The 17,759-nt window shown below is 40.5% G+C and overlaps 2 protein-coding genes across 6 annotated transcripts in view; one reads left to right on the forward strand and one right to left on the reverse strand.

Annotated features, from left to right (window-relative positions):
• The first annotated feature begins 1,855 nt into the window (after positions 1 to 1,855).
• cckar (cholecystokinin A receptor) lies at positions 1,856 to 9,237 on the forward strand. Its single transcript, XM_039822627.1, is given in 5 exon segments — positions 1,856 to 2,194; positions 2,703 to 2,958; positions 5,298 to 5,582; positions 6,008 to 6,135; positions 6,941 to 9,237. Coding segments are annotated over 5 exon segments (1,395 nt in total). The 5' UTR covers positions 1,856 to 2,067; the 3' UTR covers positions 7,540 to 9,237.
• Positions 9,238 to 11,157: 1,920 nt separating this feature from the next.
• Positions 11,158 to 17,759, reverse strand: part of rbpjb (recombination signal binding protein for immunoglobulin kappa J region b) — a 56,893-nt gene continuing 50,291 nt past the window's right edge. For 3 of the 5 annotated variants that reach the window (XM_039822623.1, XM_039822625.1, XM_039822626.1), the window contains 2 exons: positions 17,638 to 17,741; positions 11,158 to 13,586 (listed from right to left, as the gene is read on the reverse strand). In XM_039822623.1, coding sequence (XP_039678557.1) covers positions 13,262 to 13,586; positions 17,638 to 17,741 — 429 coding nt within the window. In that variant the 3' untranslated portion in view covers positions 11,158 to 13,261. Of the gene's footprint in view, positions 13,587 to 15,691; positions 16,044 to 17,637; positions 17,742 to 17,759 lie in introns of all 5 variants that reach the window. The other 2 variants (XR_005641649.1, XM_039822624.1) reach the window with 2 other exon arrangements.

Consider the following 17,759-nt stretch of genomic DNA (forward strand, 5'->3'; position numbering starts at 1 on the left):
GTAGGGGAAACAAGAACCAGACACTTTGGTTCCGAGATGAAAAATCTCTGTTCCGACAGTGAAATACGTAAACTTCAGTTTCATAAATAATACCACATTTAAAACATACATTTTAGTGGTGGATGTAACTAAGTACATGTATGGAAGTATTCACCGTTTTCAGATAGGCCTACTTGAGTATTTACACTTTTAATCCACCACATTTCAGATGGAAATATTGCACTTTTTACCTCACTACATTTAGTATAGTAATTGTATGATCAGATTACAACACATTTTATAATCAAACTACCCATAATCTTATAATGTAGTTAATATAGCTCCACCTCAACCAACTATACCACAATCAATAAAATGTTGCTGAATGCATCAGTATTTACAGTTCAATAACATAATATACAATTATAAACTTTATGTGGGAAATAAACATTTAGATTTAGTACTCAATGTACAGTATTGATTTTGGTGAAGCCTGTGATTATATGTGTGAGTTGTGAGGTTGTCAGATGAGAGTCAGGTACTGATCAGCCTATCTGTATTCACTCTCTGTCTGGAGAGAACGACAGGTTCAGGTCTTCTAACCATGCTGCATGAAGTAAGAGATTTGATTCATCACACCATCGACTCTGCAAAGAGAACTAGAATAATTTCTCTGACACAAAGAGATGCAGATTGAATGTTTAAACTTTTGATACTTTGAGTAGTGCTACATTTATCTGATAATACCTCTACTTTTATAAATGAGATTTTGAATGCAGGATTTTTACTTGTATGGAATATATTTACATTCTGGTAGGCCATTGCTACTTAAGTAAAGACTCAAGTGTGATTACAATAACGTGGTTTTAGTAGAGAGTCACATGATACAGGTAGCCCACATGTGTGTTTCTGACATTAGCCTACATGAATTCCACAAGTGCATTTTTTGTATGGAGCATAACTGGAAATTACCACAAAAAGCCACTTATTGCTTCAGTTTGGTAGAGGTGAATTAGAGCAATTACAGTGTGTGCTTGTATTCCCACCCAGGCAAATGCAATTAAGGTGTTTCTGTTGTGAAAATAGTGTTTTCTTACTAATATCACAGTGATGTCCAAAGACTGCTGAACCATGTTACATTGTGACATGGACTTACTTGTGTCACTAAGAGCCACTTATCTCTTGTATTTGATTAACAACAGCCTTTAAAAATGTCACCTATTGTTTCTTGAACAGCTTCACTACCAAGGCTTTCAGTTCATAATAACATTGATGTGCTAATAATTTCTTGTCTCTTTCACGGAGTAAGACAATAGTCACTAAAGCTCAATATGTGACTCATTCCAATGGCAATGGCGTTGTTGTTTGGGGCACTAGCTATAGACTAATGATAGCGCGTCTCTCCACCCATCACAACAATTACAGCACGAGTCAACGAGCTTCCATATTGCTGCTGACATGTTCACATAAAATGCCAGGCTCAATATCATGCTTTGAAATGTGACAAGGAAGCGTGGACATATATATAGCCTTACAGTAGATGAAGCACAGAACCCTCCTGGCCCCGGACATTTTAAATTAAGTTATTCCAGTTATGCACCTTGAATTTTTGGCTTCAGTATTTCCTCACTTATAAATTATCCGGGAAATTAGATATATTAGAGGTATTAATAAAGAAGCAAGAATAATGCTTAATGCAGATAGGCTACTGTATTACCTAGCCTACTATTACTGCAATGATTTATGACTCAGTGTTATGTTTTAAAAAAAAAAAAAAAAAAAAAAAAAGAGATGCTGACTTGCACAGACCCAAAAGGCGGGCTGAGCACTCAAGAATGCGACCCGTCGCACACTTTGTCAGAAGCTGGCCACGAGTGGAGCGCATCGCACCAGACTGGGAGCGCACGGAAACTTGTAGAGAGCAATAGTATTATTTTTCTGATTTCTTTCTTTTTTTTAATTGGCTGACAGGAAATATAGCTACAATTGTAATAAAACTCATCCTTCATTTTCTTTTTTTTTTGCGAGAGCATGACGAATGCTGTTCATATGACTGATTTGACTTGAGGCTACAGGAGAGAATGCGAAATGGAGACATTTACAATACACGACATGCTCATGAATTCAACTGACCTGAACAAGATTTTATGTAATTTTGGGATCAAGAACATTTCGGAGTGCGAGAGCGAGCAGGAACCTTCACCCGAACCTCAAGGTACAGTAAATGTATTCATATTTTTTAACTATCACATGCTGTAGAACATCCTGCCCAATAGTAGATAATTGTATTCATGAATTGATGATGTTATTTGTATTCCAAATGCAACACACTGTCTCTAGTTTGTGCCAAAAGAGCGACTGCTATGGGCATGTTTTGCGTCAGTGCGCATTACGCATATGGCTCAGGGACTTCACAAAGCTAATAAAGTGTGCCCTGGATTAAATGGCACACAGCTCGTACATTTATGCGGATAAAATCCATTAAGGCTTATTATGGTAATACTCCAAGAGATACTGGCTGTACACAGTCACTAGATAGGAATGACAATATTAGTTATTTAGGGTTTAAATGAGAGAGAGAGAGAGAGAGAGAGAGAGAGAGAGAGAGAGAGAGAGAGAGAGAGAGAGAGAGAGAGAGAGGGTGAATCAAAATACCACAAATTTTAAGAATGACATGACCAGACTTTATGTGTGTGCACCCATGTGTCTCCCACTCCTCTCAGACATCAACCAGACGGTGCGGATCGTCCTCTACAGCCTCATCTTCCTCCTCAGCGTCCTGGGCAACAGCCTCATCATCGCAGTCCTGGTGAGGAACAGGCGCATGCGGACCGTCACCAACCTGTTTCTGCTGTCTCTGGCCATCAGCGACCTGATGGTTTCTCTGGTCTGCATCCCCTTCACCCTCATCCCCAACCTCATGAGGGACTTTGTCTTCGGCACCGGCATGTGCAAGCTGGTCATGTACTTCATGGGTGAGTAGAATTATGATATCAAGTTTGTTTTGGTTGTCTTTGAATTGTGATGTATCTTAATGCTTGTCTTTTTGTGGTCTTAAATCTACCTTCACAATTAAGTTATACCATTTTATGAACTTTCATGACAAATGTCTCTACATAATGTTTGACCGTATCACCCAAATATTGTTGAAATCCAGATAGAAATTTTATTGTGATATCTCAATTTATCATTGACAACAACAACAACTGTGCAAATGACTAACACATACAGAATTTGCCAAATTAGTTCAAATTTTGCAGCCAAGTTTGATTTGAATGTGTAACAGTTTTGCACTGGTGCTCTGTTGCCTTCTAATTCAAATCCATTTCTGCCATCTCCTAATACTTCTGTCGGGCCCGATGCAAAACGATTCAACTCTGTATACATCGTGCGTTAATAATGTGTTTTATTACGCACTGGTAACTGTATTTTGAACTAAGAGATGATAATTGAAGTCATCTTAGGCCATGTCCTGCACAAGGTTCCTTTCCCCGTTCATATGCTCCTGGTGCTTTAATGAGCTAAAAATGAGCTAAAACAGCTCTAAAGTCAAGTCAAAAAGGAAACAATTAGTCAGAAAGTGTAGATTTACCTGAGGCTATATTTGCAGGACCAGTACAGTTTTTCCTGCTACTATATTTACTATAGAGTTTTTATGTGCAATAAGGCTGTTGTTTTCCTGTTTTATTTTACAGTAGATTCTCCCCCATGAATAATTACATTGTCTATAATCAGAGTCACAATAAAAAAATGTATATTCATGATTGACATGGGTAATAAAACCAACTGGAAATGAAGAATTCAATCTGTACAAATCTCAATCACTTTGGGGCCATTATCAACGGAACTTTAAAGTCAACTTTTACACTCAAAAATGTGTTTTGCTTATTGTCACGTCACTTAGATGTTTGAGATTCACTGTGCAGAATCATGCATGTCCACGAAAGGCTGTTTTTACATTCATCTGCTGAAGGGTGAACGTTTCACTGCGCTCACGTTGAATCTGAGGTCATGAATGTATGGGTATTTGTCCCGTAACATGGAGTTATGGATACCTTTGAAGCTATTTTCTTCATCTCTTCGTTGTTGTGCAGAAAAGAAACATAATCTTGTTATTATGACCAAAATTAGGACACAACCAATCCAAAATGCCTGCTTTTTAAGATTATCTTTTGGGCTTTTCCACCTTTAATTTTTGACAGGACAGCTAGGTGAGAAAGGGGAGAGAGAGAGGGGGAAGACATGCAGAAAATTTGTCACAGGTCGTATTCGAATCCTGGACCTTTGCGTCAAGGCATAAACCTCTCAGTATATGTGCGCCTGCTCTACCACTGAACCAACCCGGCCACCAAAATGCCTGCTTTACACCTGTGCAAACTCCTTCTAAATATCATACTGCCGAGTGTGTGCTTATTTGTGGCAGTGGACAGACTTTTCTTTTTTTACAAGCACAAAATTTAGAAACAACAACACTGATTACTTGTCCATTTTTATGCCAATTCCCAAGTTAAATTACTTCCATTGTTTCTCCCACGATCAACAGCAGAGGCCACAGACAGTCAATCACATCAAGGATGTGAATCAACTCCCTCCCTCTTGGCTTTAATTTGCTTTCTGATTGTGATAAATTCCATAATCTTTTTATTTAACCTCTCAGAAAGCCTCCGCTGGGAGCTTTGTAATAATGTGCAGTCATTACCTACAGATGGCGCACCTTTACTAATATTTCATTCTCATCCAATTACAGGTCCACTAGGAAATTTCATTTTCATTTTTCTCCATACTTCCTGTTGCTCCATTTAGTGAGATCAGAGCGCTGTCATCCACAATTATTACCTCATTTGTCCCCGTGTTTATCTGTGTATTTGTCACTCCCCTCGCATTGTACACAGCGATCATTTGAATGTATTTATAGTTCTTGTTGTTATTGTTACTGAGTGTGTTAACGCTGTAACAGGCAGTGCAGGATGTGCCTGTGGCTGCTCAGCAATGAAATTTAATGGGACGTCAAATGAATGTGCCATAGCATCACAGGCACTGAAGTAAACAAGGTGACATGTGGGCCATGGCAGGGGGAGACCAGGGTGGAGGGATGTGTCACCTAATTAAAGGAATAGTTCGACATTTTGGGAAATGCACTTCATTTGCTTTCTTGCTGAGAGTTTGATGAGAAGTTACCACTCTCATGTCTTTCTGTTAGTAGGAAGCTACAGCCTTGTTTGTACCTTTGGAGCGAGCCATTTCCAGTCTGTATGCTAAGATAAGCTGACCGTCTTCTGGCTGTAACGTCACATTTACCGTACAGACATGAGAGTAAGATCAGTCTTCTCATCTAATTTGCATTTCCAAAATGTCGAACTATTCCTTACAAAAATCATGCTAATCTATATCGATATGTAAGCCATTTGCAACCCACTGACCTCCAGGGCGTGGCAAACCAAATCCCACGCCGCCAAGGTCATCACTGCCACCTGGGTGGCGTCCTTCATCCTGATGCTGCCGTACCCCATCTCTAGCACCCTCAAGCCCTTCACCCGCATCAACAACAGCACCGGGCACATGTGCCGCCTGGTGTGGCCCAACGATGTCATCCAGCAGTCCTGGTGAGCTGAAAATAAGTGCATTAGGGATCTTGGTACTTCTACTGTCCCAGCGCGGTGTCTTCACACTCAGATGTGCTCCGATTGTGTGGCAGCTAAAGTAGCCCATTTGCTAATTTCAGATGGACCCTCTACAGTATTGATTTTCTCAGTCTGGTGCTGCTGGTGAGAGACGACCACTTGGGGAAATCTTCTGGCATGACACAGAGCTTACCCTTCAAAATAAAAGCATTCGGGACCGAATGAAAAAAAACAACTTCTTACACATTAAATACAATATAAACAGTCATGTTATCATGATGATATTAGTCCAGACTCAAAGGCAGGGGACTGTAATATTAGCAAAGCATTTTGACTCTGGTGTTGATTTAAATAAGATACACTGACTGCTCATTTGCATACTTACCCCTACGATGTGTCCCTCGCAGGTATGTGTCCCTGCTGCTGCTGCTCTTCCTAATCCCCGGGATCGTCATGATGACAGCCTATGGACTCATTTGCCTGGAGCTCTTCCGCGGCATCACGTTTGAGATGTCCAGCAGGAAATCTAGCAGAGGTATGAAAATGAAACATAGCAAGTGATCCAAAGCATTTTCTTTTTAAGGATAAGGCTGGCCTTATTCTATATTTTGCCATATTTTCTCGAAATCATTTCCATGAAAAGACCAAAACCAAAATCAGTCTCAATACTTTAGGACTTCCCAAATCCGTCTGTGGCATTTCTACTGAAAATGTAAATCTTTAAAAACGCATCAGAAGTATATAGTTCCATGTTTTAACAAAAAGGCTAAATAATTCCCCAAAAAGCTGGGCACTGTAGATTTTAGCAAACATTACACAAACAGGAGTAAAACATTGTACATTTCTTTGGGACTATTTTCAGCTGCGGATTGATTCACATTTGGTGTTTAAGTGAGCAGCAGGTTTGTGAAATTTGTCAAAATAAACAACACTGTCCCAGGTACTCAAAAGGAATGGAACATGGCACCCAGTGTAATATTTTGGCTTTTCGATGTTTATTAAATAGTTTCTGGAAAAAGAAATGAAGGTTTATGGCAAGAAAAATAAGCTGTCAGGATTGGCTACACAGACAATCCTTGTAAGTAGGATCAATTCGTTGTTGAATTAGCATTTTTCCTGATTTGACATTTGACAAAATATTGAATATCACTAGATTTATTCTATAACTTGACATATAATATGCTCATTTACGTGCTAATCGTTTGGAAATGCAGCCCTGTCTCGTTGTAGGTCTTAAGTGGCAGAAATGACCCCAACTTTCCTGGTCACGTCCTGCATATTTTTATACCGCTGCACTCTTACACTCCAGTCTTTGCTTTTCATATTCTCTCCTCTGGCAGAAAGACAATCCAGCACTGGAAGCATCAAGCCCGGTGACAGTGATGGCTGTTACCTGCAGCCGTCTAAAAAGAAGAGCATCACAGTGAGTACAGGCACCTCCAGCAGCAAGCCCATGGTGGGCCGTGTGTCCAGCAGCAGCTCTACAGCCAACCTGATGGCCAAGAAGCGTGTGATCCGCATGCTCCTGGTCATCGTCTTCCTCTTTTTCCTGTGCTGGACTCCCGTCTTTGTGGTCAACGCGTGGCAGGCTTTCGACCGGCGCTCGGCCTACCGCCTGACCGGGGCGCCCATCTCCTTCATCCACCTGCTGTCCTACACCTCGGCCTGCGTCAACCCCATCATTTACTGCTTCATGAACAAGCGCTTCCGCCAGGGCATGCTGGCCACGTTCACCTGCTGCAGCTGCTTAAGGAGGAGCGGTGGAGGGAGCGGCGGCTTGGGGAGGTCAGCTGGAAGTGGGGTGGCTAAAGGGGAAGTGGGCAGATTAAGAACAGGGCCAAAGACCGCTGAGCAGAATGGTCATACCCCGCCAAGCGGAGCCAGCACACGCTTCACCTACACTGGCATCCGCGCATCAGCCTGGAGTGAGCTGACTTAAACTGCAGTGATGCGTATGTGTGTGAGCTCTGGCCTGAGTGCAAACACTTGGAGGGAATCTGCTGTGTTGTTTTAACGTAAAGCCCTCACAGTGCTTATAGGACTAGTTTATGAGCAGATATGCTGCTTTAGCTTCAAGTGTGACATGGCAACGTGCAATAGGTAATGACTGTGGAGCAGCGGAGTAGATTCAGTGCTCTCACAGCAGATCAACACTGCCAGATGTTTCCCTAAAGCTTGCAGCGTCCTGGATGGCTGACTAATGCCTGATCTTATAAAGCTTTGAAGGGCCTCAAGTCAGACATAGCAAGGGAGCGTTTTTATGAAGCACAATGCCAATTAATCTCATTACCGCTCTCCATATACCCTTTTTAAACACATTACAGAGACCAAATAGTCTTTCCATACAGTTCATTGTTTTGAACTATGTGCACCAGGTGAGAAATATCTAAAAGCACAATCCGTGCCAGAAGGATTAGACTACACGATTGGATTAGTTCGTCCAAATTACAAAAAAATTATATATTTTCTTACTTACCGGTCATGAAAACAGTTCACACCAAGATCACCTTCACCTAAATTGAATAAAATGTTGATGACAATTGCCTAGAAGTCGGGAAAATACATGTAAAAAGAATCGTAAACACAAAATAGTCAGCAGTGATGTAACTATTTATGATTTGTAGGCAAACGGCTAATACATGAAACATAAAAAAAAAACATACTTATATTTGTAAACAGGCTTGTATTTGTCATCTTCAGCAGCAGCTGCCTGTCACACTGCAATGAAACGGTAATCAGCAGCTTCGAAACAGTCACAAATAGTTCTGCTTTTGTCCTTAACCCACTGTGTGTGTGTGTGTGTGTGTGTGTGTGTGTGTGTGTGTATGTGTGTCTACAGGGGTTGTACTGTGTACTACAACTGGAGAGGCCTTATCATTTACTGGGACTTTGAACACCTGTATCCCCTCCTCTTCAAAGCGAATTCCCGGCATTACCCACCTGATTTCCACCGATTCATACTATTAAATATAGCATATAGTTTATGTAGCAACTTATTCCCATTTTGTTTTACTGTATCAATATGTTGCAATATTAATATTGTTGTATACATTCTTACTTAAGGGTTTGATGCATTAATGGAGATATTTTGGCATTTTGTTTTTTTGCATGATAATGTGCCTAATTTGATGGAAGGCCTGTTAAACCTGCACATAATTGAATGTAACCAGGGATTTTACAGGTTGATATACATCTGAAATTGGTTCTAGGGACTGTGCGGTGTTCTTTTGGTAATGTACAGACACACAAGCCATCTCCGAATAACCAACGTCTGGTTGACCATATAAAGACCTCGAGTGCCCGGTGTGCAAATGCGTCTGCAAAGGCTGGGGGCAGAGTAACTTGGAGCTTTTAACGGCTTTAATAAAAGTGGATCCAAAGAACAGAGGACATTAGGGCCCAGACAAGTGGATGAAAGAAAAGGTGGAATCTGCTGGGACTTCTTCCCAAGGATAAGAGCTCCACGTGGGCTTGGTAGAGTGCTAAAGCCCTGGGAGATGCTGTCACTGAAGATGCACACATCTGGGTTATTCATTTCTTTCCGCTAAAACCTGAATTATTTGGAGTAAAGTGTTTGTTTTTGCTTTTTTAAAGTACATGCTTAAGCTTCTGATGACAATTAAAAACATAACACAAAGGGAGATTTTATATCACTTTTTTTATTTCTCATTTTTATGCCAATATTGCAAGTTTTTTTTCTAGTTTTTTTTCTTCTTCTTTTAAGGACATACAGATTTGAGCATGATCTGGAGCTGCAATATGTACAAAAACAAAACTAACATATGTTATCAAAAAAAAAAAGAAAAACGTCCCCTTTGTTTTGACGTTATTGCTAAATGTTACAAACGGCACAGGTTTCTACCATCAGCAACCTTTTGAGCACTGAGTATACTACCACAATGACACCTCTGCTTACCATTTACTAGAATAATACACAGATACAGTGAGAGTCAAAGGACATGGAGAAGGAGAGGAGGGGGAAATGACAACAACAAAAAAGTGATCCAACCGTAGCAAAGCTAAGCATAACAGGCTGCATGTTAAAAACTAAAGGGAGGGGGGAAAAGTCCTAATGTACACACATAAACATGAGCGGTAAAGAGTGAGAATGAAATGTGTGAGAGAAAAAGAAAGGTTAGCGCTCTGTAGTGCAAACAGCCAAATAGTATTAAGGAGAAGTAAGGCTGAGTGCGACAGAGAAGGGCTCCACACTCCTTTTTTTTTTTTTATTTGTTTAAAGCTGCCTCTCACTCTGCCCTGTTTTGTTTAGCAGTGCATGAAAACTACATTATAAAAGACATTTGGCATATTAGAGGATACATTGTTCAGATCTCATTATAAAAAAACAAAAAAACAAACCAACACAAGGACAGCTGCTTTTGGAAGAGTAAAACAAATATGACCAGACACACAAGAGAAAGAAACCGGTTACGATATCTTGTAAAAGCATCGCTAATGAGATGGCGTTTTTTTTTCTCTGTCGCCAGGTTAATACAGCGTGCGTTTTTTAAGAAGGCATGTAACATTTGTTTTTTGACCCCTTTTGATAGTTCATCCCCTTTATGAGTGAGGCATGTTATCAAGTCATTCTGTATCCTCCCTATCTCTCAACGTGTTGAGAGAGAAATAAACTGTAAACCAGCTCCGATTGTCTAGGCGACACATTTTTAAAAGCGTGCATCACCCCCCTTTATTAGTTTGAGCTAATGTGACAAAGCTGCTCTGTTCAGACTCGCGTGAGGAGACGTAGAGAACCCAGGGGTGGTTAGCCGTAAGAGGTGATTCAGCATGTAAACAAAAAGCTAAAAATATCCAAGCTCGAGGGGGAAGGAGGGCTGTGTGGGGGGGGAGCGGGTGATGCTAATGCAGAGGCTATGTTAAAAACTTGCTGAATTTAGAGCTAGTAGAAAAAAAAACCCACTCAAGTTAAAAATCTACAGTTCAGATTTTGTGATCTCCATCCTGCAGAGTAAAGGGTTCAGGTTGACATGCAGCTCGGCACAAGAGTTCAGTGTGAAGGAGCGCAAATGTTGGGTTTGGACGCTACACTGCCGCTGCAGCACCAACTCCTCCACGAGTCCAGGACAGACAGGAAGTGGCCTCTTTAAAAAAAAGAAAAAAAAAAAAAAAAAAATTCACTCCCAGGCCAACCTAGGCAGCACGGGCAATAAAGCACTTTTCTTTTTCTTTTTGACATAAGACAAGGGGAGACTTTGTACCAATAATTTAAAAAATATCAATATTACAATATAAAACATTTGACATTAATGACAGGTGGGCCAGGGTGGCGAAATGGGGGCATAACTTAATCTTTTTTACAATGAGGATGGAGCAAGCGAATCCTTTTTTGTTCCTATTTCAAGGGTTTGTTTGTAAGGAAATTCTGAAATACTTCATTAAGCAGACATTCAAGTTACAGTGTTGTTCCCCCCCCCCCCGGACATGTATACAGTTGTACTGTAATACTTAAGATCACAAGTATTGCCTTTGAATGTTTATCCACAATTATTAGACATTTGGATCCTGGTGGAAGACAGAAACACCCCATTAATCTCAGTTTTTTTTTTTTTTTTTGGGAGAGCAGTTGGAACACACTTTGAAATGGAGCGAGTCTGACTCAATATTCCATTACAGCAACTACATAGGACAGTCACACACACACATACACATATTTGCTGGCTGGTGAACTAGTGCTCAGGCAGACAAAAACGATGAAATGACCTGTACAATATTGCTGTTCTGTTGTGGAAATGCACATCTTCAATAATACACATTTAGAAGGCCTTTATACTCCTACAGGAGACGCGGTCGCCATGGACACAGATGATGAAGATGAGTGCAACTACTCGGACAGTGAGTATGTACACAGGCTTGTTTCTGCAAAGATAATAAACCACAGGAGATTTTTTTTTTCTTTTTTTCTTTTTTTTTTAAAGGAAGGCTGAAAAGAGCTTACAGCGCTCGTGAGACATTGTACCAAAAGTGAAAAGGTGCTGGGCACCGCATGAGAATAAAAAAACGGGCTTATTGTACTTGGAACACCCAAAAGAAGCCAAAGGCTGACAGATCCTTCAGAAGGCTACTTTGCATGACAAGGTGGTTCTGGAGCCGCGGCAATGAGCTCAAAACAGCAGAGCTCCTGTGGCAAGAAGCGAGGCATTAGCTTGTTTTTGTGCTATGCACAGGTTCTTCAGAGGTGAGTAAACAAGCAGATAAGAAAAGGTGAAGTACTTTTTTTGTAATTGAAGTTCTCGGTAAGGCCACATCAAATTGAAAAGTGTCCGTCTTTTTGGAAAACCACTGGAGTTAAATGCCACCACAACTACAGCACACATTGGAAGAAATCTAGCTAGCTGCAGTTTTAAGTTTGACTACATTATGATACGTTAACAGTGACCAATAGAGCAACAGATACAGGATATTAGATATGTGAGCGGTTGGACTGTGTACACAGGAAGAATATACAGTACTAAGGCTATCCTTTTAAGTCAATGACTACGCTTGTTACATTAGTTTGAAAATGACAAACTGACTTGTTTTTGTAACTACGGAAGTCTAGTTTTTCATGTATTCTGCAAATGTTGCTATGGCTCCATGTTGAGATGTACTGATGTGTATACTTTCCAAAGGAGACATAGCGTACATAGAGTATTGCAGGCAAGGCAGAGGCGTTGCTTAAAGCTTTTCTTTTTAAAGACTTCATAAAAACCAAATGAGAAAACATAGGCCCTCTGAGGTTATTCCCCTATTAAAAAAAATAATAATAATAATTAACCTTCGCTTAAGCAAATAAACAACCCAAACTTCAGATTTCTTTTTTTCCCAACAGAAGAAGCAAGAGTATCAAAAAAAAAAAAAAAAAGTCCAATCCAAAGGACTGACAAAGCAGGCATTTGTAGTAAGGTCGCAATAACATACAGGTTGTGATTTTGGACCTCAAAGGGGGAAAACAAAGCCCAAGCTCAAAGGAAGAATAGAAACTATTTGGTAACAAAAGTGTACTATATGTTTAATACAAAAAAGGTATGGAGAAAAATGTACCTTTACTAAAGCTTATACAAGATCCTTGGTCCATAAAAACTATGTTATCGTCACGTTTTAGGTGTGTCCCATTGCATCCTTGCGCTCCCTCCAACAACAATACATCCAGCCCCCTTTAGGAAACCACAAATAGATGCAAAATAACACAAAATAAAAAAAAGGAATAATTATAAAACAAGTGGTGGGAGGGGGTTGGGAGCAAAAATATACTTTCCTTTCAAGAGATTTGTTTGTACACGGTGGATGTATTGTTGTGGTGGTTTCCATTCTAACAACCGTAGAAAGGTGCTGGTGCTCTGAGCCTGCAGGAATTTCACTCATTCCAAAACACCAGAACTGGATAGGCAGGTCCCGACAGTAACCACAGGAGAGGGGGCGTTTCAAGGAGCACTTCTCGCTTATTCCCGTTAGCTGACAGCGTTGTGATGTCACTCCTTCAGTTTCCCCCTGCGTTTGCTACTTTCTCCCACCAATTTTTCCATTTCAGCTTCTTTGTATCCAAAATTAATACGCAGCACTTTAGAGTGAGTCAGTCTTTGTTATTATTTCCCATAGTCGTTATATACCTTGTGGTACATTTGCTCTCAAGGCATATAGTATTGAGTGGCCCCCTGTGTGCGTTAGGAGACCACAGCTGCGGCGGTGGAGGATGAGGATGTAACTCCTGCGTTGGAGGTGCTGTTGGGGCCGTAGATGCCGGGGCCGGCCTCCTGGCTGTTGTTGCTGAGCAGGCTGGAGTTTCCAGCCCGCAGGATGGCCCCGGCGGCACTGCAGTGTGGCCGCGGCCCGGGCTCCGGCGTGTAGGTGAAGGTCAGTGTGGTGGAATAGATGATGCCGTCGTTCCTAACCAACGTGACGGGCACCTGGACGGGCTGCCGCACCCAGCGCCAGCCCTCGCGGAAGGCGGAGATGTCGGGCACCACGCACAGCATGCTCTCTGCACACCTGTACAGCGTTTGGTGGACAGGAAACAACACACAGAGTGATGTTAGAGTTATCAGATTCTGTCTAGGATACAGAGACATGGGTCACTTTTTGCAATTTGCATTTAAACCTACTATGTTAACGTTAGTAGCAGCCCTAAGAAAGATTCTCTTTACAGGTCGATTGATGATAAAATGGAGAAAACTACCTTTTACCAAATGAGTGACTCTAAGGGGGCTTTCACACCTCGTTTGGTACGGACTTTCAAACTTTTCAGTTTGATCCAAACCAAAATTACATGTGCGAAACCTCCCGCGGACCACGGTCCGGACCAAACAGACAAAATTTGTTCCGCCCAAAAGAGGAAGTCTGAGTCCGTATCAAACTGAACCATGGTCTGGTTCGCATTTGTTGGATGGTTCGGACTTTCAGACCAAATACAGAAAGCTCTGGCAGGCTATCGTCGTGTTATAAGACCGGGAAAGCGCCTTTAAAGGAACACGCCGACTTATTGGGAATTTAGCTTATTCACCGTAACCCCCAGAATTAGACAAGTCGATACATATCCTTCTCATCTCCGTGCGTGCTGTAAAGCTGTCTGACGGCTCCAGCATTAGCTTAGCCCAGCACAGATCCTGCAGGTAACTGGTTCCAACTACTGCTCCGAATTGTGACAAAAGTGACAAAATAACGCCAACATGTTCCTATTTACATGTTGTGATTTGTAGAGTCACAGCGTGTACAAAAAACAACGTAACATGAGACACAGCCATCTTCTAACCCTAAACCAACCCGGGAACTATATTCTCAGACAGGCTTGCTGCGAGCATATCACTCCGCCCAAGTATTATATTCTTCCGCCTGAGAATATAGTTCCCGGTTTGTTTAGGGTTAGAAGATGGCTGTGAGTGAAACCTACACTGTAAATGTACAGTGTAGGTTTCGGTTTGTCTCTAAATAAATGCTGCCGCTCCTTTAAAACCCAATTAAAATTCCTGTGTCTTGCTTCTCAACAATGCAACAAAAAGAGCAGCGTAAGAATGGGGAGAGCAGCAGTCAGCTGGGAAAAAAAAAAATCAGACACCAGAGAGAGGATACGAGAGGACGGGGAAGCCCGTCTACAAACCAATCGATTACAAGTATGGGCAGAGGATGTAAAGCATTAACCTTGGTCCGGACCTTGGTTCGGACTTTCAGGTGTGAAAAGGCCTTAAGAAACAAACCCTGCACTTTAATAAAAAAAATTATTTGGAGGGAATTATGAAAACCATGTATCTCCAAGAATGTCAACGTTAGCGAGGAAAAACTGTCACGTTTTCAGCTTTGTGACAATGTGTACATTTTTCTAATTATCCAAGGTGGTTTTAAATAGTTTGAGCTTACCAAGTAGGAAAAAATTCTGAAAGGAAAACACTAAATCTGAAAATTCACTAAATTCAAAAATCACCAAAATTTAATACCACCTAGGATGAAATTGAATGCCAACTTCACTTCCATATAATGAAGAAATATATGTGGAGAGAAAATAATTATTGACCATTTAATGTTACCTGAATTTAATAAAACATTTTATTATAATCCTCCACAATCATATTTAATTCACAATATCTTTGTAAGGTGTTTGTACTCTAATAAGATAAGATAATAAAGTACTTGTTGCATGAAGAGCTCTTATGCTACGAAACTAAAAATACAAAATAAATAGAAGATTAAAAAAACAAAAAGTGTGCATTTTGAGGTGTTACAATTAGGTCCACCTTGGCTAGATAAGATAATATTTAATGTAATATAATATGCCAATGTAAATGCCAACTGCTTCAGTGATTGTTTCAGCCCGTTCTGCATTTGCATCTACTGCAACTACTGACTAGAATAGAATAGCAAATAGAATATAATGTGTCTTATTTGATCAGTAATTCTGATCAAACAAATTCTATGATAGAGAAACTATAAAACATCATTAGATAATCTATTTATATATGTAAATCTTTACATACGTATCTAACCCTATAACATACACAACAGAATATAAATAGCCAAAAACTGAAAACATGTCATTTTACTGAGGGATATGTCATGGTATGCTACTGTACTGCAATGTATATGGAAGGAGAATTAAAACATACCATGTGGTCCAGGGAGTTGCAGGCCTACCCTCTTCCTCCCTGTCATCTTCCTCTGCCTCCTCCTGATCGCTCCCTGCCTCTGTCCCTCTCTCTGAATCTGCAGCCTCCTCTTCATCCCTCACAGTCCATTCTTCCTTTTCCTCTTCTCCTTCACTTATTTCTCCATCTCCTTCTGTGGTCTTCTCCTGCTCTGACCCTCCTGGTCTCTGCACTTTACTGCCTTCTTCATTTCCCTCCTTCTCTTCCTCCTGTGCACTTTTCTCAATTTTCTTTGCAAAACAACCGCAAGATCCCCACTCTTAGCTTTCCTTTTCAGTTTTTGGCTTCAGCTAATCTCTCCAGCTACTCTGGCCTGCAAAAGTCGAGATGTGAAAAGCTCTGGTTATCCTTGTATTACATTACACTGTAGGGCCATGTAGCTAATAAGTAGCCTATACCAAATATAAAATCAGAAAAATGTATCACATGCACACACCAGTTATGTTTAGACTAGCCTACTTAATCCCATTGTATTTGTTGTTTTCCCAGTTTGACAGTAAAGGATGTTACCTGGTAAAGCCTTATTGCTGCGATATGAGATGAGAGTAAGTGGATTTTATATTAGTCCTACTGCTTAACTAATCAAACACAAATGATCAAGCAATGTGTAGTGTGTTGTAACGTAACGCCACTGACGGCAACCCTCAGTAAACGTTATGAATTCAAACGTGACAGTTTTTAATATTTTGTATTAAGCTGTTCTTGTCTTTGCTAAAATCAAAACTAATCAGAGGGCAGAATGCTCTTACAAATCACGAGGGAGCGATTTGACTTTTGGCCAACAATAACAGACGTGCGGGTATTGTTGATGCTGAATCGCCATTGGCATAAATTACATTCATTACAAATGTAACTTCAAGTTAAACGTGTGTTCAAACTTCACCTGGGGAAACTGACTTCACCTTCAGAGGCTTGGGGCATCTTAAAAGATCCAATATTTCCATAAAGCAGAGCTGTTAATTGATTTGCAACATTGCCCACATTCTGACGGTTGACAAATTGTCAAATGGCCAAATGTATGCAGCAGAACAGATACTCTTATTATATATGAAGCAACAATAACATCTCAGAGGTCAAAAGCACTGCAGTCAGGGAGGTCCCACTGTTTCGCTGACAGTGGTCATATTGGACTTTCATGTTCCCACATCGTCTCTGACTCACTATTGCTTGGTGGGTGGTACTGATAAACACAGAAAATGTAATCCGTCTATAAAACTCAACATGACAGAGGGAAAGCTAAGGCATTTTCCAAGGGGGGTTTTAAAAAGGTCTTGTCAAAAATAACCACAGGTTTGAAGCAGAAGGATTATGCCGTACACAACTTGATTTATAAGATTTAGGCCATCATGCATTCATAGAATCTGCAGCATTAAGTCTGACAGAGAGCATTTTGAAAGCTTTTATGAATTTAAAATAAAACTACAAACTTATTAATATCTTCATTATATTCATTGAAACTAAACTCAATCATTTTCTATGACTGTATGATGCCTAATAAATCCTCAAATTAGTCATAATGGACTATTTCTATGCTAATGAGGAAAAAAGAAAGATTCTAATGAGACAATGGATCTCATTTTGGCCAAGAAATGGAAAGAGTCCTTCAAGTAGACTGGTGAATTACAGTGTGAATAAAGAGTCAGAGGCAGGGGAAGAAACAATACAAATGTACATAGTAAATTTACCTAGAATTAGGCTAGTAATTAGGCTAGTATTTGTGTGTCTATTATTTATTCATTAATTGTTTTTTAGAATATTTTATTTAGTTTTTCCTTTTCTATGTATTTTGGATGCCCTGCACTTTTTAACTGCGCAGCAAATTCACCTACGGGTATAAATAAAGTAACCTGAACCTGAGTAAAGTAACTTGTACCTTTAAGAAAATGGAAATGGATGCAAAGACACACCTGTACATGGTCTCGGCCTCAACGTCTCCGAACCAGACCCGCAGATTTGGAGTGAAGTTCTGTCCTGTCAGCTCCAGCATGGCGACATCGCCTCCACCGTTTAGCTGCAGACAAACAATATC

Source organism: Perca fluviatilis, chromosome 14 (assembly GCF_010015445.1).
Source record: "Perca fluviatilis chromosome 14, GENO_Pfluv_1.0, whole genome shotgun sequence".
NCBI classification, from domain to species: domain Eukaryota; kingdom Metazoa; phylum Chordata; class Actinopteri; order Perciformes; family Percidae; genus Perca; species Perca fluviatilis.